Consider the following 20370-nt stretch of genomic DNA (forward strand, 5'->3'; position numbering starts at 1 on the left):
CTCTGTAAAAAGTCAATAAAATATATATTTAAAATAATAATAATAATAATAATAATAATAAAGTATTTGTTCATCCTGCTGGAAAGCACCCCCCTCCACCTCGCCCTCCCATTTTAAGTTCAGTTTAAATTCAGCTCCTTTCTTCTGAACTCTCCCCAATTGCTGCTGCGCACATCACATTTCTGAAGTTAGGGACCATTATTGGTATACTAGATGCCCGGTGTGTGAATTCGCACACCAGTGGGGTCCCTCGGCTTGGCCTGCAGGATCAGGCAGGCCAAAACCAGCTCTCCAACATCCTCTGAGGGGTCCTGGATTGTGAGAGGGCCCAGGCCAGGCCGAGAGACCCCACTGGTGCATGATCGGGGCCGGGGAGAGAGGCGGAAGGTTGGCCAGCTGGGGAGGGACAGTGAGAGTGCTCCAGGGCATGTCCAGCCTGTCTCACTCAGTCCTGATCGGCCAGACCCCAGCAGCAAGCTAACCTACCAGTTGGAGCATCTGCCCTCTGGTGGTCAGTGCACATCACAGTGAGTGGTTGAGCAACCTTAGCATATCATTAGCATATTACGCTTTGATTGGTTGAATGGCTGACTGGTCAACTGGACACTTAGCATATTAGGCTTTTATTATTTAAAATTTCTTTAGGACTTAATCCCATACTGACTTGGATTTTTATTTAACTGATTCTTGTCAGCATCTTCTCTTTCCAACTAGATTATAAACTCCACCCAGAGTGAAGGTGCTCACCTGAAAAGTTGCATTTGTGTCTCCTTCTAGTTTTAGGTAGTTGTTATGCATACATTTGGTACTCAATATATTCAAGAAATAGCTGTGGAATGCATGACCACTGACTCTACATTTTTTTCCTTTCTTTTACAGCTGGTGCCTGCCTTAAATACTGTATATTCCCAAATCAATGCTTTCAAACCTTTCCAACCACAACTAATAGGAAGAAATTCTTTTTATATTGTGACAAAACAATACATATTACTTTCACTGTGTGATATATCCTGATGTTTTTTATACTATTTTTTAAAATACCAATCATGACACACTAAATTGATTTGCTCATGACTAAAGAATTATAATCTACATATAAAAATACTTTATGCTCCTTGAATTCAAATGAGGTGTATAATTGTTCTGAAAAATGCTTACAACAAAACAGTACTTTGAATTCTCATTCTGTTCCTGACAGCTTGAGTTACAATTATTATCTTTAGGGTTATCTTGACCACTTCTTACCATATCCTATCATAGCATTTAGAATCAATTCCTCCTCCCACTTCTACTTTTTGAAATTTGGGACACCGTTAAATAATAATGAACAAAGTTTCATCTAGATTTCTATTTCTTATGCTGTCTTGACAAACTTTAGTGACATATAAATAAACATTTCAGGATTAATTTTCATTAAAAGGCTTGCAGATGAATAAAAGCAGGTATGGTCATATTTTCGTGTCTTTACATATCTTAGGAACTTGCATGAGCCTTATTGCCTAATCATACAGAATCTGAATCCCACTTTTGCCAAGTTACTCACCCTGAGCCTTTATTTCCACATCCATACAATGGGAATAATAATACCAACTTCAAAGAATTCTGGAGGGTTAAAGTAGATTGTGCAAGTACAGAGTTTAGGACAGAACCTGGGACACACAAGTGTTCCATGAGTGGCTTATCACTATAACAAATAAATGTATCTCAAACTTCCTTTAGGTTCATAAAGCAAGGTTCGGTCATAAGAACAAAAGTAAGATTACTTTTTCTCTTTAAATATGCAGCTCAGTGACTTTTCTTTTTTCTTTCTTTTTAAAATTTTTATTGATTGACTTTAGATAGAGGGAGCGAACCATCCATCTGTTGTTCCACTTATTTTTGCACTCATTGGTTGCTTCCTGTATTGTATTGCCCCCTCCACCAGAGATGGAGCAACCTTGGCTTATCTAGACTACCCGGGTGGTGCTCTAACCAACTGAGCTGCCTGGACAGGGCCTTTAGCTCAGTGATAGTCAACCTTTTTCATCTAATGACACACAAACTAATTATTAAAATTCTGTGGCACACCAAACAATATATTTTTTTTTTTTGTGGATGACAAAAAATGGTATAATTTTGATTCGTTCACACGGGACAGCTATTATTGTGTTGGCTGTTGTCATTTTTTTTATTTGACAATGTGAAAGAGGTCAGTGCCCCTGACTAGTAGTCAGATATTGCATATTTTTAAAATTCTTATGGCATACCAGTGTGTCTCTGTGTTACAATGGTTGAAAATCGCTGAGCTAGCTAATTTTTTGTGATTGGCTTATTTATTATATAAAATTCCACTGCTGGTTTTATATATCATAAATATCCCCAAGGAAAGGCCCTATTTGTGGTGCTGGATAAGCATTATATAATAAGAAATGTCTATGCAAACTAAAACAACATATACATATATGCAATAACTTGCCCAGTCATGCTAATCTCATTTAGATTTGTGTTCACTTTATAAAATGTCGTGTTTTTTTAAACCACAAGTGCCTGTGTTAAATGAAGTGTGCTTTAACTCAGCAAAATTATTGCACACAATACTTATACATAACACTTAAGATATTCACGGGGCTGCTTTTGAACAGAGGGAGACCTGACGCTTCATTTCAGCCTTCCAAATCAAAGCCTTGACCAGTTATTTTTATATTCCTCCTTACCTTTGTTTGTCCACTCTTATCTTACCTAGGTCTTGCTACTTCTAGGGTGTTTTTGATTGCAGGAGTTTGGCAGTGAACAGTAAACAACAAACTTTCCACAAAGTATTTTTCACCCTAACCTGTTCAACTGAACACTGCAAAAACAGTGTCTCATCCATTCTCCTGGAAACACTGGCCCAGAGTGGACCAGGCACAGGGGATCTGCATTCCTTTCAAAATTACTACTTAAAGCAGTGGTTCTCAACCTTCCTAATGCCGCGACCCTTTAATACAATTCCTCATGTTGTGGTGATCCCCCAGCCATAAAATTATTTTCGTTGCTACTTCATAACTGTAATTTTGCTACTGTTATGAATCGTAATGTAAATATCTGATATGCAGGATGTATTTTCATTGTTACAAACAACATAATTAAAGCATAGCGATTAATCACAAAACAACATGTAATTCTATATGTTTTCCAATGGTCTTAGGTGACCCCTGTGAAAGGGTTGTTCCACCCCCAAAGGGGTCGCGACCCACAGGTTGAGAACCGCTGACTTAAAGGGCGTGATCAAGATTCTGCCTACCCCAACGCAGTTGTTTGCTAAAGTGGGCTGCGTTCTGCGCTGAGGCTAAGGCTTTGACAATTGAGCCCAAAGCGGAGAGCTCTGGGGATTAACCTTCAGTCCCTACTCTCGAGATTGTTGCATACGCGTGTCAGGGGACGGGGGCGGGGTGGGGGGTAGGAGGAAGTGTACCCAGAAAGCGGGGGCAGAAACACACCTGCAACAGGAGGTAGAAACGAAGGACTCAGCCTGTAGCCCCAGGCTCCACAGACTGCCACTCAGAGGCGACTTAATCCCACCCCGAGATGGGGCGGAGCGTAGAAACTGCGTTTGAGAACCCCGCCCCTTTCTTCGACCTCGGCTGGCCCCGCCCACACGGCTGGCCCCGCCCACACGGCTGAGCCCCGCTCTAGACCCCGGCGGAGCGCGCCCAGCCCCTGAGTCCGCCAGTCCCTGTCGTCACGTCCGGGGGCGGATCGGAACGGGGACGGGCCCGGGTGGGGCTGGGACGCCGGTGGGGGGGGGGGCGGGGGGGGGAGCCGGGCAGGGCGGGGGTGGGGTTGTGGCGGTGCTTTGGGTGACAACGGTCAATAATGAAGGTGGCTGCGGCGAGGCGCCCGGCTCAGCAGCGCCGAGTGGGGGTGGCGCCGGGGCCGCGCCTGTGAGACCTTGGGGCCGGCGCGGGGAGATGGGGGGCCGGCGTGGGGAGTGAGGTGGCGGCGGCAGGAGCGGCGAGCGCAACTTTAGCCAGAGGGGCTCTCACACTTCCTCCTCCGGCTCCTGGGCCTCCACCTGCAGCCCCGCAGCCCCCGCGCCCCGCGGGACCGGGACGGCGACGGCGGGGGCATGTGGCGCTGGGTCCGGCAGCAGCTGGTAGGTACCTCCGTCCTCCAACCTCCCGCTCCTCCCGCGCGGCCGCTCGGGCCGGGGTGACGGGGCAGGGCCGGCGGCGCGGGGCCGGGCCGGGGCGCCGGGCTTAGGCCGCAGCGGAGGCGGGCGCGGGGCCGGGGCCGGAGCCGGAGCCAGAGCCGGCGAACCCGGCGCCACCCCGCGCGCGTCTCGCCTCCCCGCCCGGGTCGCCGAGGCTGGCTGCGGGAGGCGGCTGCGATCCGGAGCGGGGATCCGGAGCAAACAGGGCGAGGGCACGGAAAGTGCACAGAGGCTGGCGTTTCCTGCCTCTGGCCTTCGGGAGCCGTTGGAGGGGGGACTCGGCTTTGCCCCTCTCTCCCTGTGTGCAGTCAGCGCCAGTCCGGGGTGGCGTCGGTTACCCAGAGGAGGGCCCTGCCCTAGTCCGACCCCTCACCGCGGAAGGAGTGTTCCCCGAAGCCGGGGCGGGGGACGGAAGATAGTCCAACACCCCGTTGAGTTTCGCAAGAGGTTCGTGTGGAGGTTATGCTCCTACCTTGTCCTCACCCCAGCCCCAGCTGAAACTTTGGGAATGTCCACCTTATTTTTTATCCCCCGCCCCCCGGTCCTCCGGAAGGCAGTGTGAGCGAAATAGGGTTGGAGCCCGTGGAACATCTGGGGGCGAGGGGGACGCAGGCTTAGAAGAGGGCGATGTCAGGCGTATCAGAAGCGCCACGTTGTTAGGGTTAATTCAGAGAGAAAAATCTCTCCTGCCTCTTGGCACGGACAGCACGAGGGCAGCAGTGACCATTTAGGCCCTGGCCGAGAAGCCTAACCTGGTCTGGAGGAGGAGGTCTGTGCCTGGTGGCTGCTTCCTTTCTAAATGGCTTGAGTTAAATGCTTCTGCAGCTCACTGGTTCCGTGTATTAACTCAAAAGGCAGTGAAGCAGAAACGGTTTTGGGGGGAGACGAAAGCGAAAGCGTTGGGAACTCCCTTTCCCTGGCTCTAGAACAGCAGTTGGACGGTGAAGACCGCGAAGTATGCTGTTTCAAGAGCCAGCCTTTATTTTGCAGTGGGCATTATTCTAAAAATAAAAAATCTTATATATGAAACTAGAACTGCCCGCCACTCCCTCAGACAAATGTTGGCTATTTTTAGTTAATTGTGAATTCAGATAGCCCAGATATATGCCTTATTAGGAAACCAAGCTAATGATCTATAACAATAAAAGCATAATATACTCATTAGACTGCACAGCCAAACGGGCCTTAGACAAGCTGGGGTCGCAAGGGCCAAGCCCCTTGCATGAATTTCATGCACCGGGCCTATAGTATCATTATAATGCCCATACTATGGTAAGATTTTGTTGCAGTAAGCCTTAGCACAGTAACTGGACTCGAAGTTAATTATTTTTTCCTGAAGTTAATTATTACAGGTCTGATCTCATGCTTTTGATTTGCCAGTCTTCCTGTATAGCAGGGTTATTTACCTGATGGTGTTTTTTGTCTGGTAGGAAGACCAATACTATAGGTGAAGACTATAGTATTATAGTCTTTTCTGGTAGATGAAGACACAGCTTCTCAGTGTTAGGTATTTTTGTTAACCTGAATAAAATCCTGCTTGTATAACCACTCATGTTCAAGACAGACAATCTGGTCATGTTTGTTTTTTTGTTTTTTTTAAAAAAAATGGCTTCAAATGAATGCAACCTAAAGGAAGGGCGAGAAGTTGTGTGGCTAATTTCTAAGACAAGTCAAACAAGTTGCTGTCTCTGATATTTAGTTGCTCACCTCCTTGGTTTTATTTTTAAGTTATCAGATCTTCTAAGTATGTAATCAAACCTGTGCCAATTTAGGACTTTGTACCTTTGATTAACTTTGTACAGTCACTTAAATTATACATTAAGGATAGTAATGAAAGCATATTTTACTATCCCAGTCATAAGCAGTTATTTTAGTTACTCTACCAGGAATTACTCAAAGTCTAGTTTAGATTATACTTCAATTTGCTCAATGGATTGAGTCATCCATGTCTTTTAGGAAGAGACTTATTTAAAAAATTGATATAAGTAGGACAAAATTGGGAAAATTAATATGCAAATCAAGGATAGGTTTTTGGAGTTCTAAATACACTTCATTCATTATATGAATCCTGATTTTCAACAACTTGTCTTGCCCCCCCAGAATTATAGTCCTTTTATTACAGAAATACCTACTGTGCTCTAGTACCTTCTCCTTAATTAAAGAAATGCTTGACTCCTTATCTCCACAAAGTATTTTCACTAACTAGAATCAAAGAGGAAAATCAGGAGGTTGTCAGAAGGTTGATGTTTTCTGTTGGAGAAGTACTAGTAGAGTGGAAAGAAAAGATTGGAATACCATTACCTTTTTCTTTTCTCTCTGCGTGGGGAAAACATCGATGTGAGAGAGAAACATAAATGGTTTGCCCTGACCGGGGATTGACCCCGAACCTAACTATGTGCCCTGACCAGAATTCAAACCCATGACACTTCAGTACACGGGACAACGCTCCAACCAATTGAGCCACACTGGCTAGGGCTCTCTTTTTTTTTTTTTTTGTTCTTTCTTTTCTGGCTCACAATGAAGTTATTTTACACTAAGAAAAATTTTTATGTCTTTTTGGTACAGTTAGTATTATCCATAGTGTACTCATTTCTAGCAGCATATTATGTGTATTAACTCAGAGAAAAGATGACAGCATCTTCATTATAATAGTGGAAATGTCATTAGCTACTAACTGTTTTCTAATATTTAGACTTGTATAGTAGTTACTAATCATATTTGCTGTTAAAATTCTAATTAATTAAATTAAAAATTCATGTGACTATTACCATATTGGACAGATCAGAGTAGAACATCATCGTTATCACAGAAAATTCTACTGGACAGCGCTACTTAAGACTTTTAACTGAAAGTCTTTTTCAATAAATATTTTAGTTGATATGTAATATTTACAGGGCAATGTAATGCTATGTTTTTAAAGCACATCCTTTGTGCAGACATTATAATGTGCTAAAGACTGAGGATGCAAATATAGGTCAGTGAGGGCCTTAATCTTTTGGTGCTCAGTGTCTTACACAGTACTTAACAGAGTAGACATTGGGTTCATGTTTGCTCAATAAATAGGTGAAGAAAGAATGAATCCCATGGTATTGCTTCTGTGTTCAGAGATACAGTGACAAAATCCAAGAGTGACCAGTCCAGAAGAAAGCTAGAAAATGGCTGCAATTTTACAAAAATGCAACTGAATGTTGTTACAGTAAGATGCTGTTTCTTAAATTTTTCCATAAATGTAGTCCCTTCATATTTGTTTCGGCAGTGGTGGAAGGGCTGATAAAATTGTTTTCTGATTCACTGAGAAAAATGGAAAGCTCTTAACCTAAACTGTCTCAACTTTCTGTTTTCTTACCACACACACTCACTGAACTTGTTTATAATTGTACTAAATTCTTCCCTTTCCACCTGTCACAAGGAAGGTGTGATGGTCGTCTTTTTAAAATTAACTGCTTGTGCTATTAATCCTGGTCTCCACAGTCCCCATCAAGTATCTGTATTTGTATGTTTACTCTTTACCTTTAACCTGTGAACATGTTTAAGCCTCTCTGCTATTTTATTTTGTACTGTACCTGAAAATGTCATATCCTTTTCAAATTTCTAAAAAACAGGTCTTTTCTGAATAACTATGCCGTCCAATACACATGAAGCATGGCTAGTTCGAGTTGAGATATTCTTAAGTATAAAATAAACACAGGATTTCAAAAACTATGATGAAAAAAGAATGTAAAATAACCTCAATTTTTTATATGAATTACATGTTAAAGTAATATTTTGGATATATTGGGTAAAGTAAAATATTATAATTCATTTTACCTGTTTCTTTTTACTTTAAAAAATATGATTACTAGAAATTTTAAAATTATAAATGTGGCTTGCATTTGTGGCTCTTTTATATTTCAGCTAGTGCTGCTGTGTTTCTATATAGTATATAAGTCTAGATATCTCAAGAGACTAAATATCTGAGGGTAGGGGCTATATCTTGCTTGTCTTTATATCCCTTGCTCTCAAGACAGCAGCTGGCCCATTGAAAGTACTCATATACCAAATGTTGGTTGAATAAATGAGTGTCAGATTTATTTCAGCATCAGTTTGGAAGTACCTGCATTCTTTGCCTTTCTCTCGGAATGGAGAGTAGGAAAAGGAAGCTAAGGCCTCTGATGGTATTATTTTGATGTGGCTAATAAGTTTTAGTCTCATGAATTAATATTTAAGAACCTAGATCTTTGAATGTTTGCTTTTTTATCTCTTATGTTCAGGCATGTTATCTTAGATACCCAGTTTTTCATTTGGTTAGGGAGAGTCAAGTGTTAGAAGAATCCCAACTATCCCAGCAGTACTGAAGTAGGGACCTTGACCAGATCCTTAAAGAACCTTATGATGCCAATATTGTCATTAAATGTCCCTGTAGCCTGTTTTCAACTTAGCAGCTAGAGTGATCTTATTTAAACCCAAGTTAGATCATGTAATTCCTGTATTTAGAACCGTCTAAGGACTTGCCTTCTTGCTCACAGTAAAAACCAAAGTCTCTACTTGGTCTGTACTCCCAGCTCCCCAAATCACTTCTCATTTCCCATCACCCTTCACTCACTTTGCTTTATCCACACTGACCCTCTTGCAATTCATCAGAAGTGTCAGGCCTACCTTGCTTAAATCCCAGGATCTGTGCCCTGGCTGTTACTTCTGCCTGAAATGTTCTTCCTCCAGTTATCTGCTGTCTCCTTTACTCCCTTCATGTCTTTACTCAATTTTTATAAGTGAGGCCTTTTCTGGACATTCAGTATAAAATTGTAATGCTCCCCAACACTTCCCTATCCCCCTCCCCTGCTTTTTATTTCTCTTAGCACTTATCACTATTTAATATACTCTATACTTTTATTATTTATCTCATTTATCCTATGAAGGCAGTAATTTTGGTCTATTTGTTTTAGTTCTCCATATAACCACAGCTGTTTCTCAACTCTGCATCCACATTTAGGTAATACCATTTCTTTTTCATTTATTCATTCATTCACTCAGACATTTTTGAGCACCTACTCTGTGATAGCATGTTACTAGACCAGCCGTGGGCAAACTACGGCCCGCGGGCCGGATCCGGCCCGTTTGAAATGAATAAAACTAAAAAAAAAAAAAGACCGTACCCTTTTATGTAATGATGTTTACTTTGAATTTATATTAGTTCACACAAACACTCCATCCATGCTTTTGTTCTGGCCCTCTGGTCCAGTTTAAGAACCCATTGTGGCCCTCGAGTCAAAAAGTTTGCCCACCCCTGTACTAGACTCTGGAATTACCAAAATGAACCCCTGTTTTAGCCAGTCTTCTAGGAGTCTCTTCTTCCCTAATAGATATATGTTGCATTGTTGTCATTTTTTTCCTATTAAAAAAAGTGTTTTAGTGACTGTTCTTACTTATGTTTATGTATTTTAAATTTTTTTTAAATTGATTTTAGAGAGAGGTAGGGAAGAGAGAGAGAGAGAAACAAACATTGATGTGAGAGAAACATTGATTGGCTGCCTCCAGCCTGAAATCTGGGCATGTGCGCTAACGGGTTATCGAACCTGCGACCCTTTGGTTCATAGGATGTCACTCAACCAACTGAGCCACACTGGCCAGGGGCCAGGGCTATGTGTTTGTTTTAAATTGAAATACTTAGTAGTGGAACTGCTGGGTCATAGGGTATACACATTATGACTGTTACTAAATGTTGCCAAATTATTTTCCCAAACAGGAGGGTTCCTCTTTCCCTACATCTTGGTCAATACTTTGTACTGTTAGACTTAAAAAAAAATTTACCAATCTGATGGGTGTGATTTATATCTCATTTTTCTTCTAATTTGTATTTTTTTCATTGCTGGTGAAATTCAGGTGTCCTATATTTCATTCATATGAATAAATTGCCCATTTTTCTATTGGGTAGTTTGTCATTTCCTTATTAGTTTCTTTTGTAGTCTGGATGCTAATTAGTTGTTGTATAAGTTGTAAATATCTTCTTCCAGTCTGTCCCTTGTATTTCACTTTGTTCATAGTGTCTTTTTTTTTTTTAATATATTTTTATTGATTTCAGAGAGGAAGGGAAGGGAGAGAGAGATAGAAACATCAATGATGAGAGAGAATCACCAATTGGCTGCCTCCTGCACACCCCCAATGGGGATGGAGCCCACAACCCAGGCATGTGCCCCCGGCCAGAATCGAACCTGGGACCCTTCAGTCCAAGCCAAACCAGCTAGGGCTCATAGTGTCTTTTGATATAGAAATGTAAAATTTATTTGTAAGTAATTGCATTGGACACATGATTTCTGCTTTTTATTACTTATCTAGAAATTCCTTTTCTATACCAGAATCAGAAAGCTGTTTTTCTAATGTTGTGCAAATTGTCTTAATATTTAGTTTGTCAACATTTAAGTCCTTAATATAAATGGAATGGATTTTTGTATATGGAATAAAGTAAGTAATTTATTTTCTTCCATATAAGTTACTTATCCCAGTGCAGTTTATTGAATGAGCCATCTTTTCACCACTAATCTATGTTGTTTGCCTTCTCTGTCATAAATGAGCATTCTCTTTCATATATCTTGCCCTCTTTCTAGATTCTCTATTCTGTTTCATTCATCTGTTGACCTATTGGAGCACCAATAATACACTGTCTTAATTATAGTGTGTATGTGTGTGTGTGTGTGTGTGTATTTATATATATTTATTGTTTAAAGTATTACATACTAGAGGCCCGGTGCACGAATTCGTGCACCAGTGGGGTCCCTGGGCCTGGCCTGCAGGATCTGGCCGAAACCAGCTTTCCGACATCCCCCAAGGGGTCCCGGATTGCGAGAGGATGCAGGCCAGGCCGAGGGATCCCACCAATGCAAGATTGGGGCTAGGGAGGGATGTGGGAGGTTGGCCAGCAGGGGAGGGCTCCAGGGCGTGTTCAGCCCATCTTGCTCAGTCCTGATCGGCTGGACCCCAGCAGAAAGCTAACCTGCTGGTTGGAGTGTCTGCCCCCTGGTGGTTAGTGCATGTCATAGCAAGCGGTTGAGCGGCCTTAGCTATCATTAGCATATTGTGCTTTGATTGGTTGAACAGACAACCAGACACTTAGCCTGTTAGGCTTTTCTTATATAGAATGTCTCCTTTTCCCCCCATCGACCCCTTCCCCTCCCCACCAACTCCCACCCCACTGCCTCAGTGTCCGTGTCCATTGGTTATACTTACATGCATGTATACAAGTCCTTTGGTTGATCTCTTACTCCCCCCCCCCTCCTTCCCTCTGAGATTTGACAGTCTGTTTGGTGTTTCTCTGTCTCTAGATCTATTTTTGTTCATCAGTTTATGTTGATCATTATATCCCACATATGAGTGAGATCATGTGATATTAATCTTTCTCCAACTGGCTTATTTCACTTAGCATAATGCTCTCCTGGTCCATCCATGCTATTGCAAATGGTAAAAGTTCCTTCTTTGTTATAGCAACGTAGTATTTCATTGTGTAGATGCTTTTTAATCCACTCATCTGCTGATGGGCTGTTAGGCTGTTTCCAAATCTCAGCTATTGTAAATAGTGCTGCTGTGAACATAGGGGTGCATATATCCTTTCTGATTGGTGTTTCTGGTTTCTTGGGATATAGTCCTAGTAGTGGGATTACTGGGAGTTCCATTTTTAGTTTTTTGAGGAAACTCCATGCTGTTCTCCACAGTGGCTGCACCAGTCTGCATTCCCACCAGCAGTGCACGAGGGTTCCTTTTTCTTCACATCCTCGCCAGCACTTATTGTTAGGCCATAGCTGGTTTTGCTGAGTGGATAGAGCGTCGGCTTGCTACTAAAGGCTCCCAGGTTCAATTCCAGTCAAGAAAACGTGCCTGAGTTGTGGGCTTGATCCCCAGTGGGGGGCTTGCAGGAGGCAACTGATCAATGATTCTCTCTCATCATTGATGTTTCTATCTCTCCCTCGCCCTTCTCTAAAATCAATAAAAATATATTTTAAAAAAAGAATTGCAGAGCAGTAGTACAATTTTAATAGTATTATGCAGGATAAGAACTGAAAGAACTGAAAATAAGCTAAAGTACTTTCTGTTTTAAAAAAAAATACATTTTCAAAATTATGTCAGTTTGACCCAGTGTTGCCAAATCACTTCTATGCTTAAAATTTAATTTTTCAAATTTTCATAGCAGTTTAGGATTTGCTGAGTCCTTTTTCCTCCTAACTTTATACAAACATGTTTTATTTTATTCTGAAGCATGTTTCTCAGGTTCCCAGCATATAAAATTATTAAGACAAATGTGTTCCTTTTCCTTCCACCTTAGTTTTTTTATTTATTTTTATTTTTTGTGTCAATTCTTGCCTAAATAAATGGGATTCACTCTGCATCTCTATTTTTTTTACTTTAGTATGCTTTTTTAATGTTATTAAATGTGTAGAATTTCGTGGTTGTATTTTGTGATACATATTTTTTTAAATATTAAACTTTGAAGGTACTGTGTAAAAGATATGTTGTTGGACCGACTATATGTCTCAGAGTTGTAGCCCACTGATTCTAATATACTAAGGAGCACCTAGGAAACCATCTTCATTGCCATTGTTTAAATATATTTTTATTGATTTCAGGAGAGAGAGAAAAACATCAATGATGAGAGAGAATCATTGATTGGCTGCCTTCTGCACACCCCCTACTGGGGATTAGCCTGCAACCTGGGCATGTGCCCTGACTGGGAATTGAACTGTTGATGCCCAACCATTGGGCTACACCAGCCAGGCAATTGCCATTGTTACGATTGTGCAGGAAAAAGGAGAAGACTCAGAAGTGTTTGAGAAACCTGGGTAGAAATTTCTTTTTATCCATATATTTCAAATTTGTTACGCTAGTTATAAGATTTACAAGTTTCACTCCTTCTGTAGCCATTGTTCAACTGATAAGCAGACCAAAAAAAAAAAATTTAGGGTTCTTGATTATAGAAACCTAAATTCTCTCTTACTAAGTCCTGCAATTTTAAAATTTCATCTAAGCTAGCACACTTTCACACATTTATTTTTGTCATAAATGTCTCTGATTCTATACATAGATATCACCAGTCTAGCAAACAGGGGCTATTCATTATCATGGCTGAATTATGACTGAATAGGACTCTTCTAATCCAGAAAATCCATGGTGTAAAGTCCAAAATGGGTGAAATTGATATTTTTAATTGTGGTAAAATATGCATAACTTAAAACATTATTATAACAATTTTTAAGTGTATAGTTCTGACATTTAGTACATTCACATTATTGTACAGCCATCACCACCATCCATCACCTGAACTTTTTCATTATCCCAAACTGAAACTTTGTATTCATTAAACACTCTCTATTCCCTCCTTCACCAAAGGCCTACCAAACCCTGAATTTGACTTCTCTTTCTTATTCCTTATACTAGAGGTCCAGTGCATAAAATTTGTGCACTGGTGTGTGTGTGTGTGTGTGTGTGTGTGTGTGCGCGCGCCGGGGGGGGTGCCTCAGCCCGGCCTGCGCCCTCTTGCAGTCTGGGACCCCTTGCTCCTTACCACTCAGCTCGCTGCTCCTTAGCACTGCCTCAGAGGTGGGAGAGGCTCCCGCCACTGCCGCTGCACTCACCAGCTGTGAGCCCTGCTTCTGGCTGAGCGGCGCTCCCCCTGTGGGAGCGCACTGACCATGAGGAGGCAGCTCCTGCATTGAGCATCTGCCCCCTGGTGGTCAGTGCATGTCATAGCAACTGGTCATTCTGCTGTTTATCCATGTTGTAGCATATGTTAAAATTTCCTTCTTTTTAAGGCTAAATACTATCCCATTATATGTACATACCATATTTTGGTTGATCATCTGTTCAATGCACACTTGGGTTGCTTCCATCTTTTGACTAATGTGAATAATATTACCATGAACATGGGTGTAGAAATATCTGTTCAAGTCTCTACTTTCACTTCTTTTGAGTATATATCCAGAAGTGGGATTGCTGGATCATATGGTCATCTGTTTACTTTTTTGAGGAGCTGTCATACTGTTTCCAGGTGTCTGTACCACTTTACATTCCATTCAGCAGTGCACAGGGATTCCAACTTCTCCACATCCTTGCCAATTCTTGTTTGTTGTTGTTTTTTTAAAATGATAGTCATTCTAGCCGAAACCGGTTTGGCTCAGTGGATAGAGCGTCGGCCTGCGGACTGAGGGGTCCCGGGTTCGATTCCGGTCAAGGGCATGTACCTGGGTTGCGGGCACATCCCCAGTCGGGGACGTGCAGGAGGCAGCTGATCGATGTTTCTCTCTCATCGATGTTTCTGACTCTCTGTCTCTCTCCCTTCCTCTCTGTGAAAAATCAATAAAATATATTAACAAAAAAAAAATGATAGTCATTCTAATGGGTGTACAGCAATATCTCATATTTCATCATGGTTTTGATTTGCATTTTCCTAATAAGAAGTTGATTTCTTTAACATCTGGAATAAACCCCACCAGCTGTAAAGCTGTATAAATGGCTTTGATGAGTATAGGATAAGTCTGGGAATACCAGACTAAAAAATTTCCTATTAGCCTATCTTTCACTAGTAATGGTGGATTTTGTTAAATAGCTAGCATATGTTACCTTTAAGAATCTTAAAGTCTGGAGGGCGAGATGGATATACAGACAAGCAATTAAAATTCAGTGTCATAAAATCTAGAATGGAAGTGTATAAAAGGTTTGGTGGGTGTAGTCAATAGCGGATGCCATCCTTTATTTCTGGAGAAATGGTGTCAGGTAAAGCTTCATTGAGAAGGAAGTTCTGAAGCTGAAACTTAAAGGATGACTAAGCTTTTGCTGGCGGTATATGTCAGAGTAGGGAATCAAGTTCGGGAAGTAATATAACCCGTCATAGATGAGCTTTCTCTAGTAAAGCATCAGCAGATGACTCAAGAATTTTGGAATGAAAAAATCACTCTAAATCTTATATCCTGTAACTAGAGAGCTTGTCCTAGTCCATCCCTGCTCTAAACCAAAGTTCTTGGAAGCTGAATAGTCTGATAGATGACAAACTACTTTAAATGTTAAAATGAAAGTTATGTAACATGAAACAAAAAGTTAAAATTAAATTGTGTTCGAATTAAGGGCATATTTAAGTTATTCTTTATCACCTTTGGTCTGTTAACTGTGTAAAATTATCTTGACTTTACAATACCTTCATATGGATATATTTTATTTAAAGTCTATTTTCCAGGGATAAGTAATTTACAATTAAGTCTGTAGATGCATTAAAATAGATTAAATTATTCCTCCCTAGAAGCATTGTATTTTTGCTAGGCCACTTTCATGGACCTGTGGATATTGGAACATATAGCCAACATAAATCACTTTTATATAAAGCATGTGACCTAAATAAAGCTCTGTCATTTGTTTTAATAATCCTATTCAATTTTTTACTCTGAAGCTTTTTTCATTGTTGTTTGAATTTGGTTTGTTTTGTTGTTGTTTCTTCTGAAACTTTCTGTTATGGATGAATAAGAGGCACAAATTTACTTTGATCACTGTGAACTCTAAAGATAATGTTTTCTTAGTTATGTGACAATATTTAATTATAGGACTACTAGAGGCCTCGTGCATGAAATTCATGCATGGGGGGTGGGAGGGGGTTTGGTGTCTGTCAGCCTGGCCTGCGCCCTCTCGTAATCCAGGACCCTTCGGGTAGGGTCCCTAGGCCTGGCCGGCGATCAGGGCCTATCGGGGCTTTCCTTCTCCTGGCTGCCGTCAGCTGGCCAACCCCGCCGCTGCCACTGATTGCCATCTGTGTGGCACTGCCCCCCCCCCCCCCGCCACCATTCGCCTCCCTCTGCGGGCGACAAGCTGTGGGGTGAGATCACTTGGCTGGCCTGGGCCTCCCTCTTTGGGGCAATCAGTCGCAGAGCCTCCCCCCCCACCCCCCCATCGATTGCCCAGCAGAGGGTGGCCTGGGCCTCCCTCTGTGGGGCGATGGCAGGGCCCCCTGACCAATCACATTGCACCTGCCTTGGCTGGGCCTGGCGCCAGTGCGTGTCATAGCGTGGTTGTCTGGAAGGTCATCTGGATGGTCATTCTGCTGTTCAGTCATTCAGTCGATTTGCATATTACTCTTATTATTATAGACTAGAGGCCCGGTGCACAAAAATTTGTGCACTCGGAGGGGGAGGGGAGGCGTCCCTCAGCCCGGCCTGTGCCCTCTCGCAGTCTGGGACCCCTCGGGAGATAAAGCCCTGCTGGCTTAGGCCTGCTCCTGGGTGGCAGAGGGCAGGCCTAATCCCTAGGTGCAGCCCCTGGTCGGGCTCAGAGCAGGGCCGATTGGGGAGTTGGGGCGCCACCCCATGTCATGCACAGAGCAGGGCAGATTGGGAGTTTGCGATGCCACCCTCATTCACACTCAGGGTAGGGCCGATTGGGGGTTGGGGCACCGCCCCCTGTCACACTAAAGGCAGGGTCGATGGGGAGGTTAGCGGTTGTACGCCAGTTACCATGTTTCTCTTTTATTAGATAGGATAGTGTCTTTTTAGCTCTTTTATTTGTAATGCTTGGATTTTTTTATAAAATCTTTGGTATTTTAAGATGCTGCAGAGGCTGGTATATTTGGTGTAAAAATGTGAAAAATTTTTTATTCATTTTTAAGTACTTCTTTGTGCCAAAAATCAACTTCTAAAAATGATAAAGCTATTTACTGGTTTGGTTTCCCTAGGTCTCATCAATTTGTGGTTACAAAAGGAGCCTACTTCAAATCAATCCTGTGTGTTGTCAGTTCTTCCCCTAAATCAGCGGTCACCAACCAGTGATTCATGGACCACTGGTGGTCCGCGAGATCTGAAAGGTTGGCGACCGCTGCCCTAAATACCACCATGAGACTTTTTGTTCAACTTCAAATACCCACTATTTTTTTTTTTTTTAGTACCTGTGGCTTTAACATATGTTCACAAATCCAGAAAAAAAGAGGTTTTGAATTTCATACTTTAATTTTAGAGTACGAGGGTTTTTATTTTTAAACAATTTAAAATTGTGTGCTTCCAAAACTCATATTAAGTGACTAGAATACCACTAATATATCTTGATTCCTTTGCCTAGGACAAGATGAAATCAGAGGAGAAAGTAGCAGGCAAGCATCAAAGGGTTGAGGTTATGAATGGGTAGTCTGGGATGACTACAGAAAATGTAGTATGTGCCAAAGGTTTCTGAACTCAGGCATGTAGCATAGGTATTAGGGAGTTCAGATTTTACTTCTTTCTCAGTGCCATAAAATTGCTGATAATGGTTGCTAGAAATAGTTTGAAACTATACTTGAACTCTACACTAACAGTATAGTTATTAAATTAATTTTAATACCAGATGTGTGGTTTTAGTTTTTTTTTTACTCCTGTGAAAGAGAGGTGTTATTGAAACATAAAGATTCTCTTGTGTTATTTTTAAAATATAGAATATTGAGATGGGGAACTGATTACAAAAGCAGACTTTAGAGTAAGTGGTTTTAAGCTTCTTTACATGAAGACTATGCTTACTTTTATCAGAAAAAATCCACTTATATGCAAATTTGCAGACAATTCCAGAGATTCAGAGGCCTGAAGCCCATGTTTGGATCCTGCTATAAGTCACTTTATTTTTTTAGTTTGTGAGTAGTATAATTTGTTGCAGAGAAGATGATGCCAATGAACTGAATTGGGTTAATTTCCACAACGGACACTTAGCTGTACTTATACTACAGTCACAAATATAAATGTAACTATTTTATGTTTGAAAAAGAATATACACACCCACACATATGTGCATGTCCTTAATTATAGCATGATTGGAGATTGTGTGACTTAATTACAAGTGAAAAAAGCAACTACAAATGTATAAGTGGATGTTATGGTTTCTTTGGGAATAAGGAAAACTTACTATTTTCCTGGATTTGTCTTCTTATTTTTTATTTTTTGCAAGGCCAACATCTTTACTTCTGTAAGACTCGTAGGTTGGGATGGGGTTCTTGAGATCATATCTAAGGGCCTGGCCTGGTGCCAGTGTTGAAAATCCCTCTCCAGGGGCTGTGTCATGGTTTATGGCCTTTGTGAAATGTGAGCATTTAGGTAACAGGTCTTGCAAAGCCCACAAAGGTCTGGAAGTATAATCCATATTTGGGGGACAAAGACACCAAAAGGGGATAAAAGAGGGGCTTCTACCATGTTGGTTTGCTCAGATTTTGGAGGTGACTCTGCTGAGACCGCTGGCATAATAAAGCTGTGAAACTCCATTTCTCTAAGTGTCGCTTGGGTTTCTTTGATCTTCTACAACAGAGGTATCGTTTACATCAGAGGATGGCCTGGATCATTTTTTTTTGGTGGGGGGGTCCTAGCCCTTTACCTCTGTTGGATGGGAACAACAGGGCGAGAGTCTTACAGGAAGCGTTTCCCCAGGCGGTTTCCTCATGGTACAAAGCAAGCACACATTCCATCCCGTTACTGTCTGAGGTCCATCCAAATGGGAATGGGACCACTTGGGCCTCTAGCCTTCCTGCCGTGCAAGTGTAACAGTTGCTTTCATTCAGGGCGTGCACAGAATATTTAATCCATTCCACCCAGGCATTTGTTCCCTTATATCCTACTTCTATTTGCATGGTGGTGGCAGTGGCCTAGGGGATCTTGTCCTGTGACATCTACTCCTAAATCTAGTCCTAGCCAATCTTTTGGCCTAAAGGCTGAAATATCCAAGTCATTCAAGTTATCTATAACCAATAACTTAACTGGGTAAGCATGATCCAGATTGTACACATTTCTCCAGCCCACATTGTAAGCCCCTGCAATTTGCCAGATTCCTAAAGCAAATAGAGCCCAGTATATGATGGTTATTAAGATAGCTCACAGTTTTTAGTGTCAGTTTCAAGGGTATATGTCCTGGTATGGCTGTTCAAGTTGAGGTGTGTCTGCCCTTAACTCGTATGTGATGGGTCCAACTTCGCTCTGCAGTCCGAACAGTAGTCTCTGATTGCCGTGGGTCTTGCTTGGGCCCTTCCTGTAGTTGACTCTCGGTCCCAAGCTTGTAGTTGGCCCAGGGGTAATGGCTGTCCCTCCTCACAGCCCCAACTTGGCAGTGGGGTGCACCTCCTCAGGAGAGGGTGTCCAGTTTCCCTGTGGCAACAGACAGTATCCTGGACGAGCCCCCAAATTGTTAGAAATAAGGCGAGTCCCCCAAGTCAGGGGTCCTGGTAGAACACAAAACATACTTGGGAGCTAAGCAGCAAGGAAAACAGCTTTACTTTTACGTAGAAGGGTGGGCACACATGGTCTGGAAGTGCGCACCGTGTCTTCTTATTTTCAATTACATTATTTTGGAATATGGTGCTGAATTTAAAACTGTTTAATTTAAAATTGATCTTTTTTGAGCATTTTAATATATCCTCTTAAAATAATTGAGGAAATCTAAGGAATTCTCAGACTTGAGCATGTGATCACTGGTAATTCTAGTCATGAATTAAATGTTGCATATATATATGTGTGTGTGTGTGTGTGTGTGTGTGTGTGTGTGTGTGTGTGTGTGTTTATATGTATGTATTGGGAGGGTCTTCATTTTTTTGAACATAGTAATTCCATTCTTGTTGGAATTTACCAAAAAATATAAAATTCTGTATTAGTGGTTCTCAGCCTCAGTTACCTTGACATCCTGTTAAAGATTTGTATATTCTTTAGACCCTCAAATTTACTTTGTTTTTTTTCCCTTTAACTTATCCCAGAAGCTTGCATGCATGGTTATAACTTAGTGTTATTTAACATGGTTACAGTGTAGGGATAGTGAGTGAATGTGTTTCATGTAATTTAATGCTCTAGTTACCTGTGTATTCTTGTAACTTTATGAACTTTATAAGCAAACTTCCTATGAACCCCCTTTGAAAAATAAAGCCATAGATTACAGTATTAGAATTCAAGCTATTTGCTTGTTCATTAATTTATTGAGTTGAAACATCTTGATTTGTTCAGGTATACAGTATAACAAATCATATAATCCTTCATGGCTTAACATACAACTTAAACTCAAATAGTTGTTGAATGAATAATGTCATGTACCTTTAAGATGAGCATTGATTTCCAACACTGATTTTGAGACCTGCCTTTTCTCCCTCTTGAGTAATTACAAGACACAATTGTAACATGTTTAAGAGATAAATAAGATGGATAAACCTTTAACCAGACACATCAAGAAAAAAAGGAGAGGACCCAAGTAAAATCAGAAATGAAAGAAGA

At 41.5% G+C, this 20370-nt stretch overlaps 1 protein-coding gene across 1 annotated transcript in view; it reads left to right on the plus strand.

Moving 5' to 3' along the window:
* The first annotated feature begins 3782 nt into the window (after positions 1 to 3782).
* ATP11B (ATPase phospholipid transporting 11B (putative)) overlaps positions 3783 to 20370 on the plus strand; it is a 105525-nt gene continuing 88937 nt past the window's right edge. Inside the window, exon 1 of the mRNA XM_081086605.1 lies at positions 3783 to 4114. Within this exon, the coding sequence (XP_080942731.1) occupies positions 4088 to 4114 (27 nt within the window). The 5' untranslated portion in view covers positions 3783 to 4087. The remainder of the gene's footprint in view (positions 4115 to 20370) is intronic.

This window comes from Myotis nattereri (genome assembly GCF_964212035.1).
Source record: "Myotis nattereri genome assembly, chromosome: 3".
NCBI classification, from domain to species: Eukaryota; Metazoa; Chordata; class Mammalia; order Chiroptera; family Vespertilionidae; genus Myotis; species Myotis nattereri.